Below are 22,500 nucleotides of genomic sequence, written 5' to 3'. Positions count from 1 at the left end.
TTCAACAACAAAATTATGCTGAAAAACATAAAATAAAATCGAATAAAATATTAAATATCATGGCATTTCAACCCTCTCTCAGCTGAAACTCATTTCCTCCTGATAAAAATAAAATCAACAGATTTTAAAATAATATATTAAATGACAGACACCTGAGCGCTCTGCTGTCATATTTAATAGCATTACACTCACGAGAGCCAAAAAAATGTCTGTCTATCATCGCTAAGAAGACTACAGATCCAAGAAATCACACAATGCAAACCCATCTGTCTTTGTTTTGTACCATATTTCCTCATAAAACGAGTAGATTATTCACATAATGCACGAAGCCTCTTTGACGGACAGCTGTCAATCATGAAGAGTGAGATCTGACCTGGATACGAGATGTGCACCTGCTCAGGTTGAGTCTGTAAGAGCGGCTCACAGCAGACAGCAGACATCAGACAGAGACACAGCAGAACACACACCGCCGCCATCGTCAGCTCTTCATCTGCTCACACACACACACACACACACACACACAACAGAGTCACATGACCGCACAGAAGCACAGCATCTGAAGATACCGTCTGATCATTCAGAAAGCCTCTTCACCTGCTTCACATCCGCTGTGTTTGGATGGAGGACTGTAGAAATCACCTGAAATCAGAGGAGTTTGTGTTAGTTATAATACGTTTATCATTAGAAATACATCACAGCAGAAGTCAAACACCTGCAACAACACTAAAATACAAATACCAAATCACATATTAATAAAATATGAGATATCATGACATTTCAACCTGAAACTGAAACTGAAAAAAAAAAAAATATTTTAAATATCAGCTTTCAAAAATCTGATTTGTTCTCACAATAGGTCTCATTTTCTAAATTAAAAGAAAAATATATATTATTTTTTGAGGGGTGCATTAGACGATTTCAATTCTGATTTTTCTGAAAAAAAAAAATTACAAATTAATTATTATTAAATCAAATATTAAACACCACCGTGTAATTCCAACCTCCCTCATCTAAAATCGTTATTACTTTAATGAGTGAAAAATTATATATTATTTAAATTGTGATGTCAAAAATACTAATTTACTTTTAACATTCAAAATCCACTTTCTTTTGAAGCTTGTTTGAAAAAAAAACTAACTTATTTCAAATAAAAATATTAAATATGACATTTCAACCTTCCCTCGTCTGAAATCGGCATTACTGTAATGAGGAAATATTATTATATTTTATTTAAATCATTAAGTTTTATACATCAGCTGTCACAAGTCGATTACATTTACATTTAATAATTCAGATAAACTGAAATATGCCTCTAAACAACCACTAAAGACCATATGAATTAATCCCGAGAGAATACGAACGCTAAATAAATTAACAACAAACATGTCAAACATTTCGGACAGAACTAAATGAGACTGACAGACCCTCAAACACACACCTGATGTTGTTGTTGTTGTTTTCCGTGTAAAGCACTTCCTGCTCCAGCGGTCAGGTGATCTGTGTTTGTTACGTCAGCTGATCGTGCGCGCTCTCGTCACTGTTTTGACTTGTCCTGCAGAAACTCAGCGTTGCCTTGTTTTCTGTCATTTTGTAATCATTTCATCCTCAAAACGTGCTGATACTTCCCATTTATTATATATTTTTTTATTTTCCTTCTGTTGAATTTTGTTTCTTGTTTTTATTTGTTGTTTGTCTGTATATTGTTTTGAGCATCAGTCTATTTTTAAAGGGTTCGTCGAATCTGTGTACATTTTCTCGCGCTGTTATGGAGGTTCAAAAAATAATACTTTTATTCATGAACGACGCATTCAAATAATCAAAGGTGACAGTAAAGACATTCATAACGCTACAATATATTTCTATTTCAAATAAATGCTGCTCTTTTGAACTTAATATTAATTTAAAATAAAAATTAATGGGTTTCCACAAAAATATTGGACCGCACAACACTGGTGACGTCATCACGCAGCGCCTGTCAAACTTTGACAGCTGAAAGTAATGTAAAGCGTCATGTGTTGGTTTATTTTTATCTGAAGGCGACAGCAGCTTTAAAGAACCACTGTTTAGAGACTACGATGAAGATGCGCGCGTGTGTTACGGCGCTGCTGCTGCTCGGGCTGCGCGCGTGCTTATCTCAAGACGTCAGACATCATGAGGATGATGAAGAGGACGAAGATGTGATGTTTCAGACGCGGGCTCAGGTGTCGGGTCGAGCGCTGGTTCCGGGTGTCAGAGCTCGGGACTGGATCTCATCTGCTCGGGTTCTGCTGGACGGAGACAAACACGTGGGGTTCATCAGGTGCGCGTGCACGTCAGAACAAACACACGTGAGCGAGCGCAGATTACGATGCAATGCCAGCATGATTCCCAGCGAACGTACCTAAAATAAAATAAACTTCCCACGATGTTCCCAGAATGTTATGTTTTTGGTTGCCCCCAAAAAATTAGTCGTTCTAATTATATTAAAAGAATGTTCTTATTTGGTCCCAAAGAATAACCAAACGTTCTCAGAACATTCCCAGAACGTTCTAATTTTGATCCCCCAAAAAATAAATAACCAAAAGTTCCCAGAATGTTCTAATTTTAATCCCAAAAAAATAACCAAAAGTTCTCAGAACATTCCCAGTACGTTCTAATTTTGATCCCAAAAAACCCCCCCAAAAATTCTCATAACATTCCCAGTACGTTCTAATTTTGATCCCAAAAAATAACCAAAAGTTCTCAGAACATTCCCAGAATGTTCTAATTTTGATCCCAAAAAATTACCAAAAATTCTCATAACATTCCCAGAACGTTCTAATTTTGATCCCCCCAAAAAATAAATAACCAAAAGTTCTCAGTGTTCTAATTTTAATCCCCCAAAAAATTAATTACCAAAAGTTCCCAGATCGTTCTAATTTTAATCCCAAAAAAATAAATAACCAAAAATTCCCAGAACATTCTAATTTTGTTCCCAAATGTAGCATTCTGGAATCAAATAGGAGCGTTGTGTGTTTGCTGGGATGGCTCTATCCTGTACTGAAGTACCAGACCAGTCCTGCTTCTTTCCACAGAGATGATGGAAGTTTCACAGTCAGTGACGTTCCGTCCGGATCGTATGTTCTGGAAATCTCGTCTCCGACCTACAGATTCCAGCCTGTGCGTGTTGACATCAGCTCCACAGGGAAGATGAGGTGTGTGGATGTTAAGCAGTAGAACACACTTACAGTGCATGATACGCCAGTGTTTGTGTGGAAATAACCAGGGTTTTATTAACGTGCAGGGCTCGTGTGGTCAACTACATCAGGACCTCGGAGGTGATCCGACTGCCGTACCCGCTTCAGATGAGATGCGTCGGTCTGCATTCATACTTCATCCCGCGGGAAACCTGGGTCTGGTCAGATTTCCTCATGAACCCGATGGTGCGTCAGAGTAAAATCACTCTCGTCCTGACACCGATGCACCAGTTTCACGCTTTCCCCTTCACCCTCTCAGGTTCTCATGATGGTTCTTCCTCTTCTGATAATCCTTCTTCTTCCTAAAGTCTTCAACCCTAGCGATCCTGAGATGAGACGGGTATGAACTCTTTCTTAGTGCAGGAATGCTTTGCTCTGATTGATCACTGATCATTTGATTGATTGATTGATTGACAGGAGATGGAGCAGTCCATGAACATGCTGAACTCCAACCAGGAGCTTCCAGACGTCTCGGAGCTCATGACCAAGTTCTTCTCAGCACCCAAAGGTCACGAGAAGGCAGGAGGCGGAGCCAGAGGCCATAGGGGTGGAGCCCCTGCTGCAAGGGGCGGGGCCTTGAGGCGGAAAACAAGAGATTAATGTGCACCTCACATCATATACAGAATGAAACAGAAGCTAAGAGCATCAAAAAGCTTTTATTATTCATTATTCACAAACTTTACAGGTTCATCTACTGTGTTTATCAGAGTCAGAACACAGTATTTCATCTGTGTTTATATGTGAAAGACACTTTACCATCATTATACTGCTGCTGAATCTCAACCGGATTATTGATTTATTCAAGCTGCTTCAGCATCACGATGTAACACAGTAACACTTTACAATAAGGTTTCATTAGTTAATGTTAGTTTATGCATTAACTAACACAAAAATGCATTTGTTACAATGTTTATTCATCTTTGTGGACGTGAGTTATTAAAAACAAATGTTCATTGTTCAGGTCTTAAAAAGTCTCAATTCATCCCATAAATCAAGGTCAAAAAATACAAAAGTGTATGAGTGTATGTGTGTGTGTGAGTGTGTGTGTCTGTGTGTGTGGGTGTGAGAGAGTGTGTGTGTGTGTGTGTGTGTGTGCGTGTGTGAGCATGTGTGAGCATGTGTGTGTGTGTGTGTCAGTCAAATGAGCCCAGTGTCACATTTATGGTCAGAGACTGATTCTAAATATAGCAGACAGTTCTGAAGTGACCCGTCACAGAGAAGTAAACACAAAGTTCATCAAAACACAGATCTATAGTAAATGCACTACAAGAAAAAATCATCTGAAAATTATGCAGAATTGTACATTTTCCACCCAAATATCTCATTAGTGTCCATGAAGACTGACATTAGATGCTCACTGCACTCATACAATCCTCAAACACTGACATTTTTGTACGAAAATAAATAATCATGGAGAAAAAAAAAAATATATATATATATTCAGTACTTTTATTTTTAGTTTGCGCTGAATCCGATGTGTTAGCTCCTGGTGTAGAAACTGACTCCTGTGATGTAGTGATGGATCTCTGCCGGAGGTCTGGGTTCAGCCGGTAATCAGGTCATGATTCAGTCACTGCTGTTGCAACACAGAGTCAAAGGCTGAAATGAATCAGATAAAACAAATGAAACTACAGTAAAGAGTCCAGATAAAGGCTTTAACCCTTTCAGCGACGGGTTGAAGTCCAGCGCTGATAGTGGACACTTTGCTTCTTTCTCTCACTGCTGTCGGTCACACACTCTCAACGGTAAGACTTCACAGCAACTACAGAAGATCGTTCCTCCGGCTGTGATTCTCCTGCTTTTCTCTCTCTGTCTCTCGCTCAGATGATGGTGAGGCTCTGGGTTTGTCTCTTCCTGCTGGCACACGTTCAGTCCGAACCGCTTCCTGCTAAAAACATCCATCTGCTCACTCCAGAGGAGCACAAACTCGTCCTGAACCTCGGACAGAAAGGTCAGATCAGTGCGTATGCTGTTTAACATCAGCACTGATTATTAATTCATCTTCCTGTAAATGATTCATTAGAAATCTTATCTTAGAAGTCTTCATAATCTGACATCACCTGGGCCTCTTTTTAATTATAATGAAATATCTGTTTAGTCCTAGTTTTAGGCCGCTGTTGTTGTTTAATGCTCGTTAATCTAATGAAATCAAACTCATGTGTCAGATATAGAAATACTCGTTTTATTTGTTAGAGTGAATTCAGAGCAGATTTGGTTCCACTAACCCAGATCTGAGCCATCAGAGAAGAGGTCAAAGGTCAAGCAGGGCTCAGGGCGTTTTCATTGTAAATTGTTCTCATAAAGACTACATCCATACAGATTATCAAGCTCAAGCTTTAGTCATTTTTATTTTAATAATAATTTTCATTTCACTTTTTAATATCTTTCTTTTTAGCTTTTATTTCTTTTGTTCTAGTTTTAGAAATTTTTGTACTTCAGTTGAAACACATTTCAGTTAGTTGCCAAGGCAATATTTCTTCTTAATTTCCTTTTTTTTTTAAATCTCTATTTAGCTTTATTTCTACATTTATAATAAATATGTTTTACATATATATTTAGTCATTTATGCTTTTATCCAAAGCGACTTACAAATAAAGTCATTAGAAGCAATCAAAAACAACAAAAGAGCAATGATATATAAGTGCTATATTGATTCTCAGTTAGCTTATGTATATATATATATATATATATATATATATATATATATATATGAAAGTTCGTATTTTTAAGTTAGCTGCCAAAGCAATATTTCTATATTTTTATTTAGTTTATATATATTTTATTATGTTTTTGTTTTATTTTTAGAAAGTTGTACTTCAGCACATACAAATATATTTATTTTGATTAGTTGCTAATGGAATTTTCTTATTTTTCATGTTTTAAAAATAATTTAATGTATGTATGTATATGTATCAGTTACTTGCCAAGGCATCAATTCAAATGTATCAATATTTATTTTTCATTTCAGCTTAATTTTTTATTTCCAAAAACTATTTTTAATAGTTTAAATTAACAACACAACGCTGATTCAGAATAACATCACTGATGATCATCCACAACAAAACCAGGAGTATGAATCAGTAGAGTCAATTAATAAAGTCATGAATCATTTGAGTCAGTTAATAGAGTCATGAATCAGTGGAGTCAAATAATAAAGTAATGAATCATTTGAGTCAGTTAATAGAGTCATGAATCAGTGGAGTCAATTAATAAAGTAATGAATCATTTGAGTCAGTTAATAGAGTCATGAATCAGTGGAGTCAATTAATAAAGTAATGAATCATTTGAGTCAGTTAATAGAGTCATGAATCAGTGGAGTCAATTAATAAAGTAATGAATCATTTGAGTCAGTTAATAGAGTCATGAATCAGTGGAGTCGGTTAATAAAGTCATGAATCAATGGAGTCGGTTAATAGAGTCATGAATCAGTGGAATCAGTTAATAGAGTCATGAATCAGTGGAGTCGGTTAATAGAGTCATGAATCAGTGGAGTTCGGTTAATAGAGTCATGAATCAGTGGAGTCAATTAATAAAGTAATGAATCAGTGGAGTCGGTTAATAGAGTCATGAATCAGTGGAGTCGGTTAATAGAGTCATGAATCAGTGGAGTCAGCTAATAAAGTCATGAATCAATGGAGTCGGTTAATAGAGTCATGAATCAGTGGAATCAGTTAATAGAGTCATGAATCAGTGGAGTCGGTTAATAGAGTCATGAATCAGTGGAGTTCGGTTAATAGAGTCATGAATCAGTGGAGTCAATTAATAAAGTAATGAATCAGTGGAGTCGGTTAATAGAGTCATGAATCAGTGGAGTCGGTTAATAGAGTCATGAATCAGTGGAGTTCGGTTAATAGAGTCATGAATCAGTGAAATCAGTTAATAGAGTCATGAATCAGTGGAGTCGGTTAATAGGGTCATGAATCAGTGGAGTTCGGTTAATAGAGTCATGAATCAGTGGAGTTCGGTTAATAGAGTCATGAATCAGTGAAATCAGTTAATAGAGTCATGAATCAGTGGAGTCGGTTAATAGAGTCATGAATCAGTGGAGTTCGGTTAATAGAGTCATGAATCAGTGGAGTTCGGTTAATAGAGTCATGAATCAGTGGAGTCGGTTAATAGAGTCATGAATCAGTGGAGTTCGGTTAATAGAGTCATGAATCAGTGGAGTCGGTTAATAAAGTAATGAATCAGTGGAGTCGGTTAATAGAGTCATGAATCAGTGGAGTCGGTTAATAGAGTCATGAATCAGTGGAGTTCGGTTAATAGAGTCATGAATCAGTGAAATCAGTTAATAGAGTCATGAATCAGTGGAGTCAATTAATAAAGTAATGAATCAGTGGAGTCGGTTAATAGAGTCATGAATCAGTGGAGTCGGTTAATAAAGTAATGAATCAGTGGAGTCGGTTAATAGAGTCATGAATCAGTGGAGTCGGTTAATAGAGTCATGAATCAACAGAGTCGGTTAATAGAGTCATGATTCAGTGGAGTCGGTTAATAGAATCATGAATCAGCGGAGTCGGCTAATAGAGTCATGAATCAACAGAGTCGGTTAATAGAATCATGAATCAACGGAGTCAGTTAATAGAGTCATGAATCAGTGGAGTCAGTTAATCGAGTCATGAATCAGTAGAGTCCGTTAATCGAGTCATGAATCAGTAGAGTCCGTTAATCGAGTCATGAATCAGTAGAGTCCGTTAATCGAGTCATGAGTTTCATGATGATCATGAATCACTCACCATCAGTCTGCAGGCTACGGTCAGTCCGCTGTATTTCTCACTTGTGATTCTGCCGTTGTTCTGTCTCAGGGTTTCCTCGGGACTGTTATGAGCTGTGGCAGAGCTCCGGCGGTCAGGCTCAGGACGGCCTGTATCTGATCCGCCCCGGAGACTCGCCCATCGCCGTATACTGCGCCATGCAGGAGGGAGGCTGGACGGTGGTGCAGCACATCACGGTCAACAGCAGCGTGGACTTCGACCGCGGCTGGGACGAGTACAAGCACGGCTTCGGATCCCTGACCGGAAACCACTGGCTGGGGAACGAGCACCTGCACCGGCTGACCCGCGGCCCGGCCCGGTACAAGCTCGGCATCAAGCTGGTGGACAAAGACGCGGTGACCAAGACGGGCGAGTATGAGCCGGTGCTGGTGGAGGACGAGGAGGCGCAGTACCGTCTGCGTCTGGGTCTGTTCCAGGGCACTGTAGCGGACGCTCTGACACTCGACACCGAGAACTACCTTCACGACAACCAGCGCTTCACCACCAGAGACAGAGACAACGACAACTACTTCCAGAACTGTGCCCAGCTGGAGTTCCAGGGCGTGGCGGGCGGCGGCTGGTGGTACGACGCATGCGCCGGCGCGAACCTGAACCGCAGGAACGTCATCTACTGGCAGAAAGACTGCAACAAAGAACACCTGTGCAAATACGCCTGGATGATGGTGAAGCCCTCAGAGCAGCTCAAAGTGATTCGCTCCGGAGACTGTGCCAGAGACGAACTCTGAGCATCCTCAGTTAACCATAACGAGCTTTGTCTGAGGGAATAAAATGCTAAAAATTATGTTCATCCTCACTATTTTTGTCTTTTTTTTTTTCAGTACAAACTTTCTTAAACCAAGCACATTTACTGGAGATTCACAGTGACAGAAGATAAGAAGAGAAACTGATCTTAAAGGGAAAACAAATAAGGTTTTCCGACTCATAACGCATTCAGAATCTGCAGTTTTCACATTACGTTTGTACTTAAAGAAACTTCTCATTGAGTGAATGTGAAAAAGTGTCAAGGTTTTGAATGTTACCATGTTATTATTGCATTTACCACTTTTTCATTGAGAAAATATTTGAAGATTTCAAATTACATATTAACGACAAAAAAAAAAAAGAATCGGATGCAAAATCTATATTTTTTTTACATTTATGAGAAATTTTATTTGAGTAAATCATTGCATGTAATTTATAAGACCAAATAATATTAGAATTATCATTATTAACTTCATTGGAATTAATGGAATTTAATAAAATTTGTTTTGATTAATTTTTTAAACTAAAATCCATTTTATGTGCATAAACTTTCACTTTCAGATGAAAACCAAAAGTGACCTTACATGCTGCAATAGTTCATCAGTAGATGACATATTCAGGTTCATCAACAAAATTCAGTCCAAAAGTGTGTGAGATATTCAGAAAAGGCTAAATATATTAGTTTTTTGACACTTATTTAACTTTTTAGATAATTTTACATAAAGTATTTTAACACTATTGGCGCTCCATACTTGTTTAAAACATTTTAAATGGTTATATCTCTTAAAAACAATAGTAAAAAATCTGAAAATAAATAAATAATAATAATAATAATAATAATAAGGTGTATTTTAAGGGTCTTCAAGCATTTGCAAAGTTTTGTTCTCTTACTAAAAACCATGCTTTTTTGTTTTTGTTTAAGAAACTTTCATTTAGAAATCTCTTCCAGGTCAAAACAAACTCAAATGCGTTATTCGAGTATTTATCAGAAAACGTGTTTTTCGAGTTAATGTATCTTGCCTTAATAATGTTTAGATGTTTGTACTGGAAAACAAAACATATAGCAATAAACCCATTCAACACATTAGAATCAATTATCTAGATCAAATATTTCATTTTATTCAATAAACATTTAAATATTAGAGTTATTTGTACTGAAGAGTCCAAAGGGTCTCCTGACACTGATATAAAAATCCCACGGTCATGGGTTACACGGAGTTAAAGAACAATAAAACTGCATCTTTGATCACCTTCACAGAGTTGTTTACGGCACATCAAAACAAATCTTCCAAGCACCTATAGATTAAAATCACACTTCGTCATTAAAACAGTTTGTTTCACATCATCAACACGATCAACATCTTCCTTCATTAAAGCTCCTCTCTGTTCTTATAATGACACGAGAAGGCATTTTGAGTCGGTACAAGCCTCTGGAACACAACATTAGCCCTTTAACACTGACACACATGAAGAAAATCATCTGTGACGGGTGTTTGTTCATCGTAATCTTATGACAGTGTTGGATCTTTATTTCATTAACGGATGATTGTTGTGAAAGCGTCTCAGAATCCAAGACAGACTTACAGTGACAAGACACAAAAATACTTATGAAAACATTAAAGGAGGAATTCACTGAATGCACGGAATTGAATAAAAATGGTGTGTAGAACTGCAAAAAACACTTTGCTCAAAAAGTGTTGCTCAAAAGCAGTCTGAAGTCTCTGGGGTATATTTGAAGCAATACACAACAATACATTGTATGGGTCAAAATTATACATTTTTATTTTATGCCAAAAATCATTAGGATATTAAGTAAAGATCATGTTCTATGAAGATATTTAGTAAGTTTCCTACCGTAAATATATCAAAACGTAATGTTTGATTAGTAATATGCATTGCTAAGAACTTCATCCAAACAACTTTAAAGATGATTTTCTCAATATTTGTTTTTTTTTAGATTTAGATTTTCAAATAGTTGTATCTCAGATTTTTGCTGAGCAGAAGAGGCTTCCTTAAACACACACACACACACACACAAACTGAATTGTAGTGTGTCCCTCTAAGGAAAGCCGTCTGAGTGTAAGTGTGAGGTCAGATCTGTCTCAGCTGAGAGTGTTTCCGGCCGCTGGCTTCGCTCCGCTCCTCTTCTTCCTCCAGTGGCACAGCAGCAGCATGCGGAAGGTCTTCTGGAAGGTCTTGTTGCACAGAGCGTAGCACATGGGGTTGACGGTGCTGTTGACGTAACACAGCCAGTATCCCAGATGCCAGAGCGAGAGCGGCACACAGTCGGAGCAGAAGGTGGACACCAGCACCATGATGTTGTAGGGCGTCCAGGTGAGGATGAAGGCCAGCAGGATGGCGCTGAGAGTCTGCGCCGCCTTCTTCTCCTTGATCAGAACCATCCTCTTCCTCTTGGTGATCTGGCTCTTCAGCGTGCCTTCCACAGGTTTGGAGGAAGACGGTGCGTTCACAGACTCGGCCGACGACAACGAAGAGGGCTTTTCCTCTCCATTAGCGCTCTTTGTAGAACGAACGTCTTTGAATTTATAAGAAATGCACTTTTTGTTTCTCGTCTCTTTGAAGACACAAGGAGAAGCCGAACGCTCTTCTTCTTCGGATGAAGCGTAGCTGAAGTTGGTCAGCTGCTCTTCAGCCGGTTTGGACGTCCAGGACCTGTCTTTTGAAGTGAGACACGAACGAGTCTTACAATTCTGCGTGTCCGAATTAGTCGAAGAGTTGAGTCCTTGAAGCTCGGCCAGGTCTTTGGTGCGCCGCTCGGTCTCCTTATAGATCCGACAGTAGAGGATGGTCATGATGGATACGGGAACATAAAAGGCGGCTATCGCCGTGCCAAACGTGATCACAGGTTCAGAGAAGAACTGAATCTGACACTGTCCTTCAGGAACCGTTCGCTTTCCGACGAAATACTGCCAGCAGAGGATGGGCGGAGCCCAGAGGACGAAAGACACGAGCCAAGCCAATCCGATCATGATTCCCGCTCGCTTCGGGGTCCGTTTGGCACGATACGTCAGTGGACGTGTGATGGAGAAGTAGCGGTCAAAACTAATGACCAGCAGGTTCATCACAGACGCGTTACTGGCCACGTAATCCAGAGCCAGCCACAGATCGCAGGCCACACTTCCCAGAGCCCAGCGGCCCATGAGGATGTACGACGTGTAGAGGTTCATGGAGAAGACGCCGATGATGAGGTCAGCGCAGGCCAGGCTCAGCAGGTAGTAGTTGTTGACCGTCTTCAGCTGGCTGTTCACCTTGAAGGACAGCATCACCAGAACGTTCCCCACGATGGTGATGAGGCTGACCACGGCGGAGACGGTTGCTATGGTGACCGCCTCCCACAGGCTGTGAGTGAGCAGGTGTGTATCAGAGACGTTCCTCTCTCCGTCCATCTCCTGAAGAAACACACAACACACACAGACTGAAGACGAGGAGGGAACACATGATATAGGAAAACGGTTGAAAAACGGTTAATACAACAAAATTAAGTTTATTTGAAGTGCTGAAAATGAAACAATGAAAATAAAAATAAATTAAAACTGAAACAAGGGATAAGATGAAACTTAATATTCTTTAATCCAGGGTTATTATTGTTAACGAAAACTAAAAGGATGAAAACATTTTTGTTATTTAAAAGAAGCTGAAATAACATGCAATAGGAATATTAGATGGAAAACTGATTTTTTTTGTTTATTTCATGTGCTTAAAATGTCTAACTGAAAATAAATAAAAATAAAAATAAATTAAAACAGAAATTAAAAAAAAATAAAATATACATTTTTTAGGAACTAAACAAAAACGATTAAAATTTTAAAAGCACATAGCAAAATTACTAAAATAAAAATAATAAATAAAATAAAATAATAAAACTAAAATAAAAATGAACACTGAAAATAAACTAAAACCAAATTCAAAATATTAATAAAACCGACAGATTTAATCTTAGAAATTATCATGTATTTTTACATAATGTTTAGAAAATAAATCTATATACTATAATGTCTATCTAAACATCTCTATTTTCTCTATTTCAATTTTTTTTAAAGAAATTAGTGAGATTTTTTTATGAAGGTTCATTGATTTAGTTCATCAGAACGCCATCACCATCATCATAATCATCTTAAAAATACATTAGATACATTACATTAGAATAAAGAACTCTAAAGAGCTAATATAAGAACTATTATACTTAGTGTCTTTTCATTAAAAGTCATTATTTCATTCCATTTGAAGTCCATTTGGAGAGAAATCAACATCATCATCCTCTAGAGGACAGAAGTCAGATTTCAGTCAACAGTCATTCAGTTACTAATATAGACTGTTATATCATTAAATACTCCAATCAAAGTGAGTATTATTACCCAGAAATCATCGCTGCACTCAGCTAGCGTTTAAAGGGAGTTTTCTGTGTGAACGGGTGGATGGACGCTCATCCATGATGCTTCAGAGAAACGGAGGAGTGATGAATCAACATCATCTGAGTGAAGACAAAGCAAACAAACACTCGAGGACAGCACACGTGTGTAAACGTGTGAGGAAACAGCAGACAGATCAGAATCATCAGAATCACACACGTGCATCAGATTCAGTCGCATTACTTTACCTTTAACATCCACTGAACCTCTTTATAATTAAAACATACAAACATGGTTTTACATTCGAAATAAACCTTCTTTACTTGTAATGATAGCTCCACGAAGAACCGTCTACTTTTTCATTGTTCTTTATAGAAGAAAAATACATCATATATGGACCTTTATTAAAAAGTTTGCTGAAAGGTTCCATGGTCTGTAGTTTGTCTTTGTTTTTTATTTATTTTTTTCTGCTTTTATGTTAAATTAAGTTCTAGATATTAGTTTTTTAGTAAGTTTTAGTATGTTGTTGTGTGCTTTGGATATTTTTATTAGTTTTGTTTTTGTTTTTAAATATACATATATATTTACACACATACATTTACATTTAAATCTAAATTTATGCATTTAGCAGACGCTTTTATCCAAAGAGACTTACAGTGTATCAATTTTTACATATTATATATATTTATTATATTACATTATTATCTATTATTTACATCTTATACAGTATTTAACTTATATTTCAAGTATATTTTGGCCAGATATTTTATTTATTCATTTATTTTGCCATAAACATGGATGAAACATTGAAACATCAGCTTGTTATTAACCTTTCGACGACTCTTCAGCATTACATTTTTTGAAACTCTGAAAGGTTAAAGGTCATCATATATTTGTTCATCCATCATCATAAAGAGCCTGATCACAGTTTGAGCTCATGTGTGATCAGTCCTGATGAGGAATCCAGAGACGGACAGAAACACTGAACCTGATCCAGATTCACTCCTGATTCACACTCGATGTGTGTGAACTAGCTTGGGGCAAGTTGTCACGTTTTATTTTGATATTAGCTCATCAGTAACCATTTTAGCTGGCCAAAATATGATTTATATGCAACATTTATTCAATTAAGTATTTTATTTATATTTAAACAAACATACTAAATGTACAAATAAAAAAGGGAGCCACATCACAAGACAGAAATTCAAATCAATAAACAGCTGTGACAACTTACCCCGCTCAGTGTGACAACATGCCCCGCTTCACGCCTCACACAGACCTCGTCCAGCAGCAGATGTCCGCAGGGTAAACATGGTAAACATCTGTGGTTTTACTCCTCCAGCGTTTCTACATCCAGTGTGAGTGCAATGCTCCATCAGAACACACTCACACTCGAGCGATCGAGAGCTGCTCCAGCGCTGGACTCACATCATGACGAGAGATAGAGGAGATGAGGATCCTGAGACGTGAGCTGCGTCCTCCTCACTGACACACACACACACAGAGAGAGAGAGACACACACACACTCACAGAGAGAGAGAGAGACAGACGAGGCGAGATAACTAGCTGGTTAATTAGCCGTGTTGAGCTGAGTTATTGTGAATGTGTTTGAGCTTCATCACAGCTGTCATCCTCATCCTCACACTGTGTGAGAGATCCTGACACACACACACACACACACACGTTTGTTTTTGTGTAAAGTGTGTTCATCCCATAGGTGTAATGGTTTTTATTCTGTAGAAACTGTATATTCTATGTCCCTTCACCAACCCTACACCTAACCCTAACCCTCACAGGAAACTTTGTGCATTTTTACTTTCTCAAAAAAACTCATTCTGTATGATTTATAAGAGTTTTGAAAAATGGGGACATGGGTCATGTGCTCATAAGTCACCCTCTCCTTGTAATACCTGTGTCATACCCATGTCATTATACAGAGTTGTGTCCTGATATGATACAAAAACAAGAACACACACACACACACCAGCACACACACACACCAGCACACACACACACACACACTAGCAGTGTTTCTGTGCGTCTGAAACCAGTGGATTGAGTTCCTGATCGCTGTGACACCGGACGCTTCGATTACAAACACCACAAAACCACTGAAAACCAAGACAGAGTCAGATGTGTGTCCGGTGTCACGTGGACGTCTGAATGTGCTTCAGTCATGATTAACAGTCTGCAAATCTTTAAATATTCATCACACTGCTTCAATACACACCACTGCATTTACAGTCTTCAAGAAGAAGAACATCACTTTACAAATCTCCTGTTGTCCATGTGTGATCTGTGCAGATTTCTCTCCTGATTCAGACTGAGTTCTGCTGATGCCGTTATCTTCAGTCTGTGCTGGTGTGTGTGTGTGTGTGTGTGTCTGTGCTGGTGTGTGTGTGTGTGTCAAGGATCTTGTCAGGACTTGCCAGAGTCAGTTGTGTGTAATAAGATCTCTAATTATTATTCATGTGCAGAAATGAGTGTGAAAACGATGATGGTGATGAAGTTTAGAGGCTATAAAATGTATAAAATGAGACTAAAAGCATCCATGTCAAAATGTTTGTATCAATCATGTTGAGATGTGACAACTTTTAATGAAATTTTTAAGGTAACTACTCAAAAAATTAAGTTTTAAATTAAGTTACCGCTCTGGAACCAACTGAGCTAATCTATTTCAGTTAAAGCCAGCTGATGTAGCACACATTAAATCTACTGTAACTTATTTAGCAAGAATGAATAGTTAAAACACCCTGCTGCAATGTGAAATAAAATTAAATTAAAATGAAATTAAAGTTTATTAAATAAAATGTTATTAATTTAGTGTTCAGCGAAACAACATCAGGAACAAACCTGGTCTCGTTCTGTGTGTCTTGAGCTTCTCATCTGATGCTCTTCCTCTGGGGTTTACAGCACAAACGTCTAAACGCTTCAAAATCAAGATCAAGAGTTTGTGCTGTTTTCATGTGTCCTCGTTCAGACGTTCATCAGCAGATGCTGTCGTTCTTGAAGGAAGCGCTCGGTGAGGAATCTGTGTGGCCTTTGCAGCTCATGCATTATTAACACGGAGCATGTTGAACAAATATAAACCTGATGGAGTCATTGACTTCATGTGCTGCTAAAGGTCAAGACATTCACTCATTCACACTACAGCACGCAAACCGTTATTGATTAATAATAATAATTAATACATATTATTTATTAATATATAAAACAGAAAATTTGTATTAATATTAATAATATTAATTAATAACAAAAAAATATCTATATACTTATATACATAATAACAATAATAATAATAATAATACTTATTATTGTATACATACACAAGTAATATTAATATTAATTCATTATCATATTATCAAAACAAGTTGATGATGATGGCGATAATGATGGTGATGGTTATGATGATGATGATGATGGTGATAATGATGATGGTTATGATGATGATGATGGTGATAATGATGGTGATGTTATGATGATGATGATGATGGTGATGATGATGATGATTGTGATGATGGTGATGATGATGGTGATGTTATGATGATGATGGTGATGATGATGATGATGGTTATGATGATGATGATGATGATGGTGATGATGATGATGATGGTTATGATGATGATGATGATGATGGTGATGATAATGATGATGGTTATGATGATGATGATGGTGATAATGATGGTGATGATGATGATGGTGATGATGATGATGGTGATGATGGTGATAATGATGGTGATGGTGATGATGATGATGATGATGATGATGGTGATGGTGATAATGATGATGATGATGGTTATGATGATGATGATGGTGATGGTGATAATGATGATGGTTATGATGATGATGATGGTGATAATGATGGTGATGATGATGATGGTGATGATGATGATGGTGGTGATAATGATGATGATGATGGTTATGATGATGATGATGGTGATAATGATGGTGATGGTTCCAGCAGAGCCCCTGCAGCAGGGCAACTGGGTGACGGTGAGGCAGCGTAGTCGTGGGTCAAAACACCGCTCTTCTGTTCCGATCAAAACATTAAACAGGTTCTCCCCACTCAGTGATGCACCCACTGAGAAACCTGATGAAAGTGCTCTAGTTATTGGCGATTCTATTGTACGGAACGTGAATATAGAGACACCAGCCACCATAGTCAAATGTTTACCGGGAGCCAGAGCGCCTGACATCTTGGCAAATTTAAAAGTGCTGGCTAATGCTAAACGTAAATACAGTAAGATTGTTATTCATGCTGGCGCTAATGATGTTCGACTTCGCCAGTCGGAGATCACTAAAAATAACTTTAAAGAGGTGTGTGAACTTGCAAGCATGATGTCAGACACTGTAATATGCTCTGGTCCCCTCCCTGCTTACCGTGGTGATGAGATGCATAGCAGATTGTCATCACTCAATGGCTGGATGTCTAAGTGGTGCCCACAGAATAACATAGGTTATATAGACAATTGGACGAGCTTTTGGGGCAGACCTGACCTGTTTAAAAGAGATGGTCTTCATCCCTCCTGGGGTGGCGCCACTCTTCTGTCTAGAAATATGGCAAATAGTCTTAGTGTTTATACTTGACTAACTGGGGCCCAGGTCAGGAAGCAGACAGACTGGCTAAACCGACCGTCTGCTAGCTGCCTCCCGTCACAGAGGTCAGTTAATTCTCAGCACATAGAGACTCTTTCACCTAGATATCACACTATAGAGACTGTGTCTGTTCCACGAACTAGAAAATACAAAAAACGTCCAAACCAAGTTAAGGTTAACAATTTAATTGAGGTTCAACAAATAAAAAACAAATGCAATATGGATAAACAAATGATAAAGATTGGCTTATTGAATATCAGATCCCTTTCTACGAAAACACTTTTTGTAAATAATATGATAACTGATCATAATATAGATGTGCTCTGCTTGACAGAAACCTGGCTAAAACCTGATGATTACATTATTTTAAATGAGTCCACCCCCCAAGATTATTGTTATAAACACGAGCCGCGTCTAAAAGGCAAAGGGGGAGGAGTTGCTTCAATTTATAATAACGTTTTCAGGATTTCTCAGAGGGCAGGCTTCAAGTATAACTCGTTTGAAGTAATGGTGCTTCATATAACATTATCCAGAGAAACCAATGTTAATGATAAATCCCCTGTTATGTTTGTACTGGCTACTGTATACAGGCCACCAGGGCACCATACAGACTTTATTAAAGAGTTTGGTGATTTTACATCCGAGTTAGTTCTGGCTGCAGATAAAGTCTTAATAGTTGGTGATTTTAATATCCATGTCGATAATGAAAAAGATGTATTGGGATCAGCATTTATAGACATTCTGAACTCTATTGGTGTTAGACAACACGTTTCAGGACCTACTCATTGTCGAAATCATACTCTAGATTTAATACTGTCACATGGAATTGATGTTGATAGTGTTGAAATTATTCAGCCAAGTGATGATATCTCAGATCATTATTTAGTTCTGTGTAAACTTCATATAGCCAAAATTGTAAATTCTACTTCTTGTTACAAGTATCGAGGCCATCACTTCTAACACAAAAGACTGCTTTTTAAGTTATCTTCCTGATGTATCCGAATTCCTTAGCATATCCAAAACCTCAGAACAACTTGATGATGTAACAGAAACTATGGACTCTCTCTTTTCTAGCACTTTAAATACAGTTGCTCCATTACGCTTAAGAAAGGTTAAGGAAAACAGTTTGACACCATGGTATAATGAGCATACTCGCACCCTAAAGAGAGCAGCCCGAAAAATGGAGCGCAGCTGGAGGAAAACAATACTAGAGGTATTTCGTATTGCTTGGCGGGAAAGTAGCATATCCTACAGAAAAGCATTAAAAACTGCTAGATCTGATTACTTTTCTTCTCTTTTAGAAGAAAACAAACATAACCCCAGGTATTTATTCAATACAGTGGCTAAATTAACGAAAAATAAAGCCTCAACAAGTGTTGACATTTCCCAACACCACAGCAGTAATGACTTTATGAACTACTTTACTTCTAAAATCGATACTATTAGAGATAAAATTGCAACCATTCAGCCGTCAGCTACAGTTTCGCATCAGACAGTGCACTATAGACCCCCTGAGGAACAGTTCCACTCATTCTCTACTATAGGAGAGGAAGAATTGTATAAACTTGTTAAATCATCTAAACTTACAACATGTATGTTAGACCCTATACCATCTAAGCTCTTAAAAGAGGTGCTTCCAGAAGTCATAGGTCCTCTTCTGACTATTATTAATTCCTCATTGTCATTAGGATATGTCCCCAAAACCTTCAAACTGGCTGTTATTAAGCCTCTCATAAAAAAGCCACAACTTGACCCCAGAGAACTAGTTAATTATAGACCAATCTCGAATCTCCCTTTTCTGTCCAAGATACTAGAAAAGGTGGTATCCTCACAATTATATTCCTTCTTAGAGAAAAATGGTATATGTGAGGATTTCCAGTCAGGATTTAGACCGTATCATAGTACTGAAACTGCTCTCCTTAGAGTTACAAATGATCTGCTCTTATCATCTGATCGTGGGTGTATCTCTCTATTAGTTTTATTGGATCTTAGTGCTGCTTTTGACACAATTGACCACAACATTCTTTTGCATAGACTTGAACACTTTGTTGGCATCAGTGGAAGTGCATTAGCATGGTTTAAATCGTACTTATATGACCGCCATCAGTTCGTAGCAGTGAATGAAGATGTATCATATCGATCACAAGTGCAGTATGGAGTACCTCAAGGCTCAGTTCTAGGGCCGCTACTCTTCACGCTTTATATGTTACCCTTGGGAGATATCATCAGGAAACATGGTGTTAGCTTTCACTGTTATGCTGATGATACGCAGCTCTATATTTCCTCGCAGCCCGGCGAAACACACCAATTTGAAAAACTAATGGAATGCATAGTCGATATAAAAAATTGGATGACGAGTAATTTCTTACTGCTAAATTCAGAAAAAACAGAGGTGTTAATCATAGGGCCTAAAAACTCTACTTGTAATAACCTAGAACACTGTCTAAGACTTGATGGTTGCTCTGTCAATTCTTCGTCATCAGTTAGGAACCTAGGTGTGCTACTTGATCGCAATCTTTCCTTAGAAAGCCACGTTTCTAGCATTTGTAAAACTGCATTTTTCCATCTCAAAAATATATCTAAATTACGGCCTATGCTCTCAATGTCAAATGCAGAAATGTTAATCCATGCATTTATGACTTCAAGGTTAGACTATTGTAATGCTTTATTGGGTGGTTGTTCTGCACGCTTGGTAAACAAACTACAGCTAGTCCAAAATGCAGCAGCAAGAGTTCTTACTAGAACCAGGAAGTATGACCATATTAGCCCGGTCCTGTCCACACTGCACTGGCTCCCTATCAAACATCGTATAGATTTTAAAATATTGCTTATTACTTATAAAGCCCTGAATGGTTTAGCACCTCAGTATTTGAATGAGCTCCTTTTACATTATACTCCTCTACGTCCGCTACGTTCTCAAAACTCAGGCAATTTGATAATACCTAGAATATCAAAATCAACTGCGGGCGGCAGATCCTTTTCCTATTTGGCGCCTAAACTCTGGAATAACCTACCTAACATTGTTCGGGAGGCAGACACACTCTTGCAGTTTAAATCTAGATTAAAGACCCATCTCTTTAACCTGGCATACACATAACATACTAATATGCTTTTAATATCCAAATCCGTTAAAGGATTTTTAGGCTGCATTAATTAGGTAAACCGGAACCGGAAACACTTCACATAACACCGTACTTTCTACATCATTAGAAGAATGGCATCTACGCTAATATTTGTCTGTTTCTCTCTTGTTCCGAGGTCACCGTGGCCACCAGATCCAGTCTGTGTCCAGATCAGAGGGTCACTGCAGTCACCCGGATCCAGTACGTATCCAGACCAGATGGTGGATCAGCACCTAGAAAGGACCTCTACTGCCCTGAAAGACAGCGGAGACCAGGACAACTAGAGCCCCAGATACAGATCCCCTGTAAAGACCTTGTCTCAGAGGAGCACCAGGACAAGACCACAGGAAACAGATGATTCTTCTGCACAATCTGACTTTGCTGCAGCCTGGAATTGAACTACTGGTTCCGTCTGGTCAGAGGAGAACTGGCCCCCCAACTGAGCCTGGTTTCTCCCAAGGTTTTTTTCTCCATTCTGTCACCGATGGAGTTTCGGTTCCTTGCCGCTGTCGCCTCTGGCTTGCTTAGTTGGGGTCACTTCATCTACAGCGATATCATTGACTTGATTGCAAATTAAAACAGACACTATTTCAACTGAACAGAGATGACATAACTGAATTCAATGATGAACTGCCTTTAACTATCATTTTGCATTATTGAGACACTGTTTTCCAAATGAATGTTGTTCAGTGCTTTGGCGCAATGTATTTTGTTTAAAGCACTATATAAATAAAGGTGATTGATTGATTGATTGATGATGATGGTGATGATGGTGATGGTGATGATGATGATGATGATAATGATGATGGTGATAACGATGATGATGATGGTTATGATCATGATGATGATGATGGTGATAATGATGGTGATGGTGATGGTGATGATGATGATGGTGATGGTTATGATGATGATGATGGTGATGATGATGGTTATGATCATGATGATGATGATGGTGATAATGATGGTGATGGTGATGGTTATGATGATGATGATGGTGATAATGATGATGATGATGGTTATGATGATGATGGTGATAATGATGGTGATGATGATGATGGTAATGACGATGATGATGAAGATGATTAAATTAAATTAAATTAAAATTGAAGATGATGATGTTCCTCCAGCAGTGATCTGTCTCCCCACCGCAGCAGCATTCAGGAGACTAGGACACTTATTTTAGGAAACATACAACACACTGAGCAGCTTTAGCCTGAAAACACGCCTGACATATGAATGTTACACAGGCCTTTACACGCTCCTGAGTCACGGCTCGTTAGCCACGCTCGTTAACACAGGCACCATCTCACTGGAATAAAGGATTCATCTTCATCAAGATCTCAGACGTCTGAATCAAAGACTGAATCTGAAGCCATAAAAACTAACATCTCATTAAAACACAGCGCTCTTACTCGACGCCTGTCCACTATTACAGTGTGTGAGTGAAAACATCTTCTGCTATGTATCTACTGTGTGCACGTTCAAACAGGGAAAATGCTTTTAAATACAGACTGAAGGAGCTTCTGAAGATGAATGGTGCTGATGTTGAACTCATGTGACTGTGATACACAGTTGTGTTCTTTGAGAAGACAAAACAAATAAGAATCTTAAACTTCCATTGGTCACAGAGCTCATCTTCCACAATAATCCAACAGACAATGGAAAAATGTGTTTGTGTATG

The 22,500-nt window shown here is 38.2% G+C and overlaps 4 protein-coding genes across 5 annotated transcripts in view; 2 read left to right on the top strand and 2 right to left on the bottom strand.

Moving 5' to 3' along the window:
• acp7 (acid phosphatase 7, tartrate resistant (putative)) overlaps positions 1–1,532 on the bottom strand; it is an 11,948-nt gene extending 10,416 nt beyond the window's left edge. The window contains exons 1-3 of one of the 2 annotated variants that reach the window (XM_052529948.1): positions 1,439–1,532; positions 595–639; positions 374–490 (exon numbers count right to left, since the gene is read on the bottom strand). In XM_052529948.1, coding sequence (XP_052385908.1) covers positions 374–476 — 103 coding nt within the window. In that variant the 5' untranslated portion in view covers positions 477–490; positions 595–639; positions 1,439–1,532. Of the gene's footprint in view, positions 1–373; positions 491–594; positions 644–1,438 lie in introns of those variants that run through there. The other variant, XM_052529949.1, reaches the window with a different exon arrangement.
• A 431-nt stretch (positions 1,533–1,963) lies between these two features.
• On the top strand, positions 1,964–4,173 carry LOC127933184 (ER membrane protein complex subunit 7). Its single transcript, XM_052529979.1, has 5 exons — positions 1,964–2,299; positions 3,054–3,173; positions 3,263–3,401; positions 3,475–3,555; positions 3,633–4,173. Exons 1-5 carry the CDS (start codon positions 2,076–2,078, stop codon positions 3,813–3,815), a joined length of 747 nt encoding a protein of 248 aa, XP_052385939.1. The 5' UTR covers positions 1,964–2,075; the 3' UTR covers positions 3,816–4,173.
• A 679-nt stretch (positions 4,174–4,852) lies between these two features.
• Positions 4,853–8,771, top strand: zgc:194887 (uncharacterized protein LOC571819 homolog). Its single transcript, XM_052529976.1, has 3 exons — positions 4,853–4,960; positions 5,040–5,166; positions 8,021–8,771. Exons 2-3 carry the CDS (start codon positions 5,040–5,042, stop codon positions 8,713–8,715), a joined length of 822 nt encoding a protein of 273 aa, XP_052385936.1. The 5' UTR covers positions 4,853–4,960; the 3' UTR covers positions 8,716–8,771.
• A 1,656-nt stretch (positions 8,772–10,427) lies between these two features.
• On the bottom strand, positions 10,428–12,147 carry LOC127933185 (muscarinic acetylcholine receptor M5-like). Its single transcript, XM_052529980.1, has one exon. It carries the CDS (start codon positions 12,136–12,138, stop codon positions 10,834–10,836), a length of 1,305 nt encoding a protein of 434 aa, XP_052385940.1. The 5' UTR covers positions 12,139–12,147; the 3' UTR covers positions 10,428–10,833.
• Between the last annotated feature and the right edge of the window lie 10,353 nt (positions 12,148–22,500).

The sequence above is a fragment of the Carassius gibelio genome, chromosome A17 (assembly GCF_023724105.1).
Source record: "Carassius gibelio isolate Cgi1373 ecotype wild population from Czech Republic chromosome A17, carGib1.2-hapl.c, whole genome shotgun sequence".
Lineage (NCBI taxonomy): Eukaryota > Metazoa > Chordata > Actinopteri > Cypriniformes > Cyprinidae > Carassius > Carassius gibelio.
This window is presented reverse-complemented; position numbering and strand designations above follow the sequence as displayed.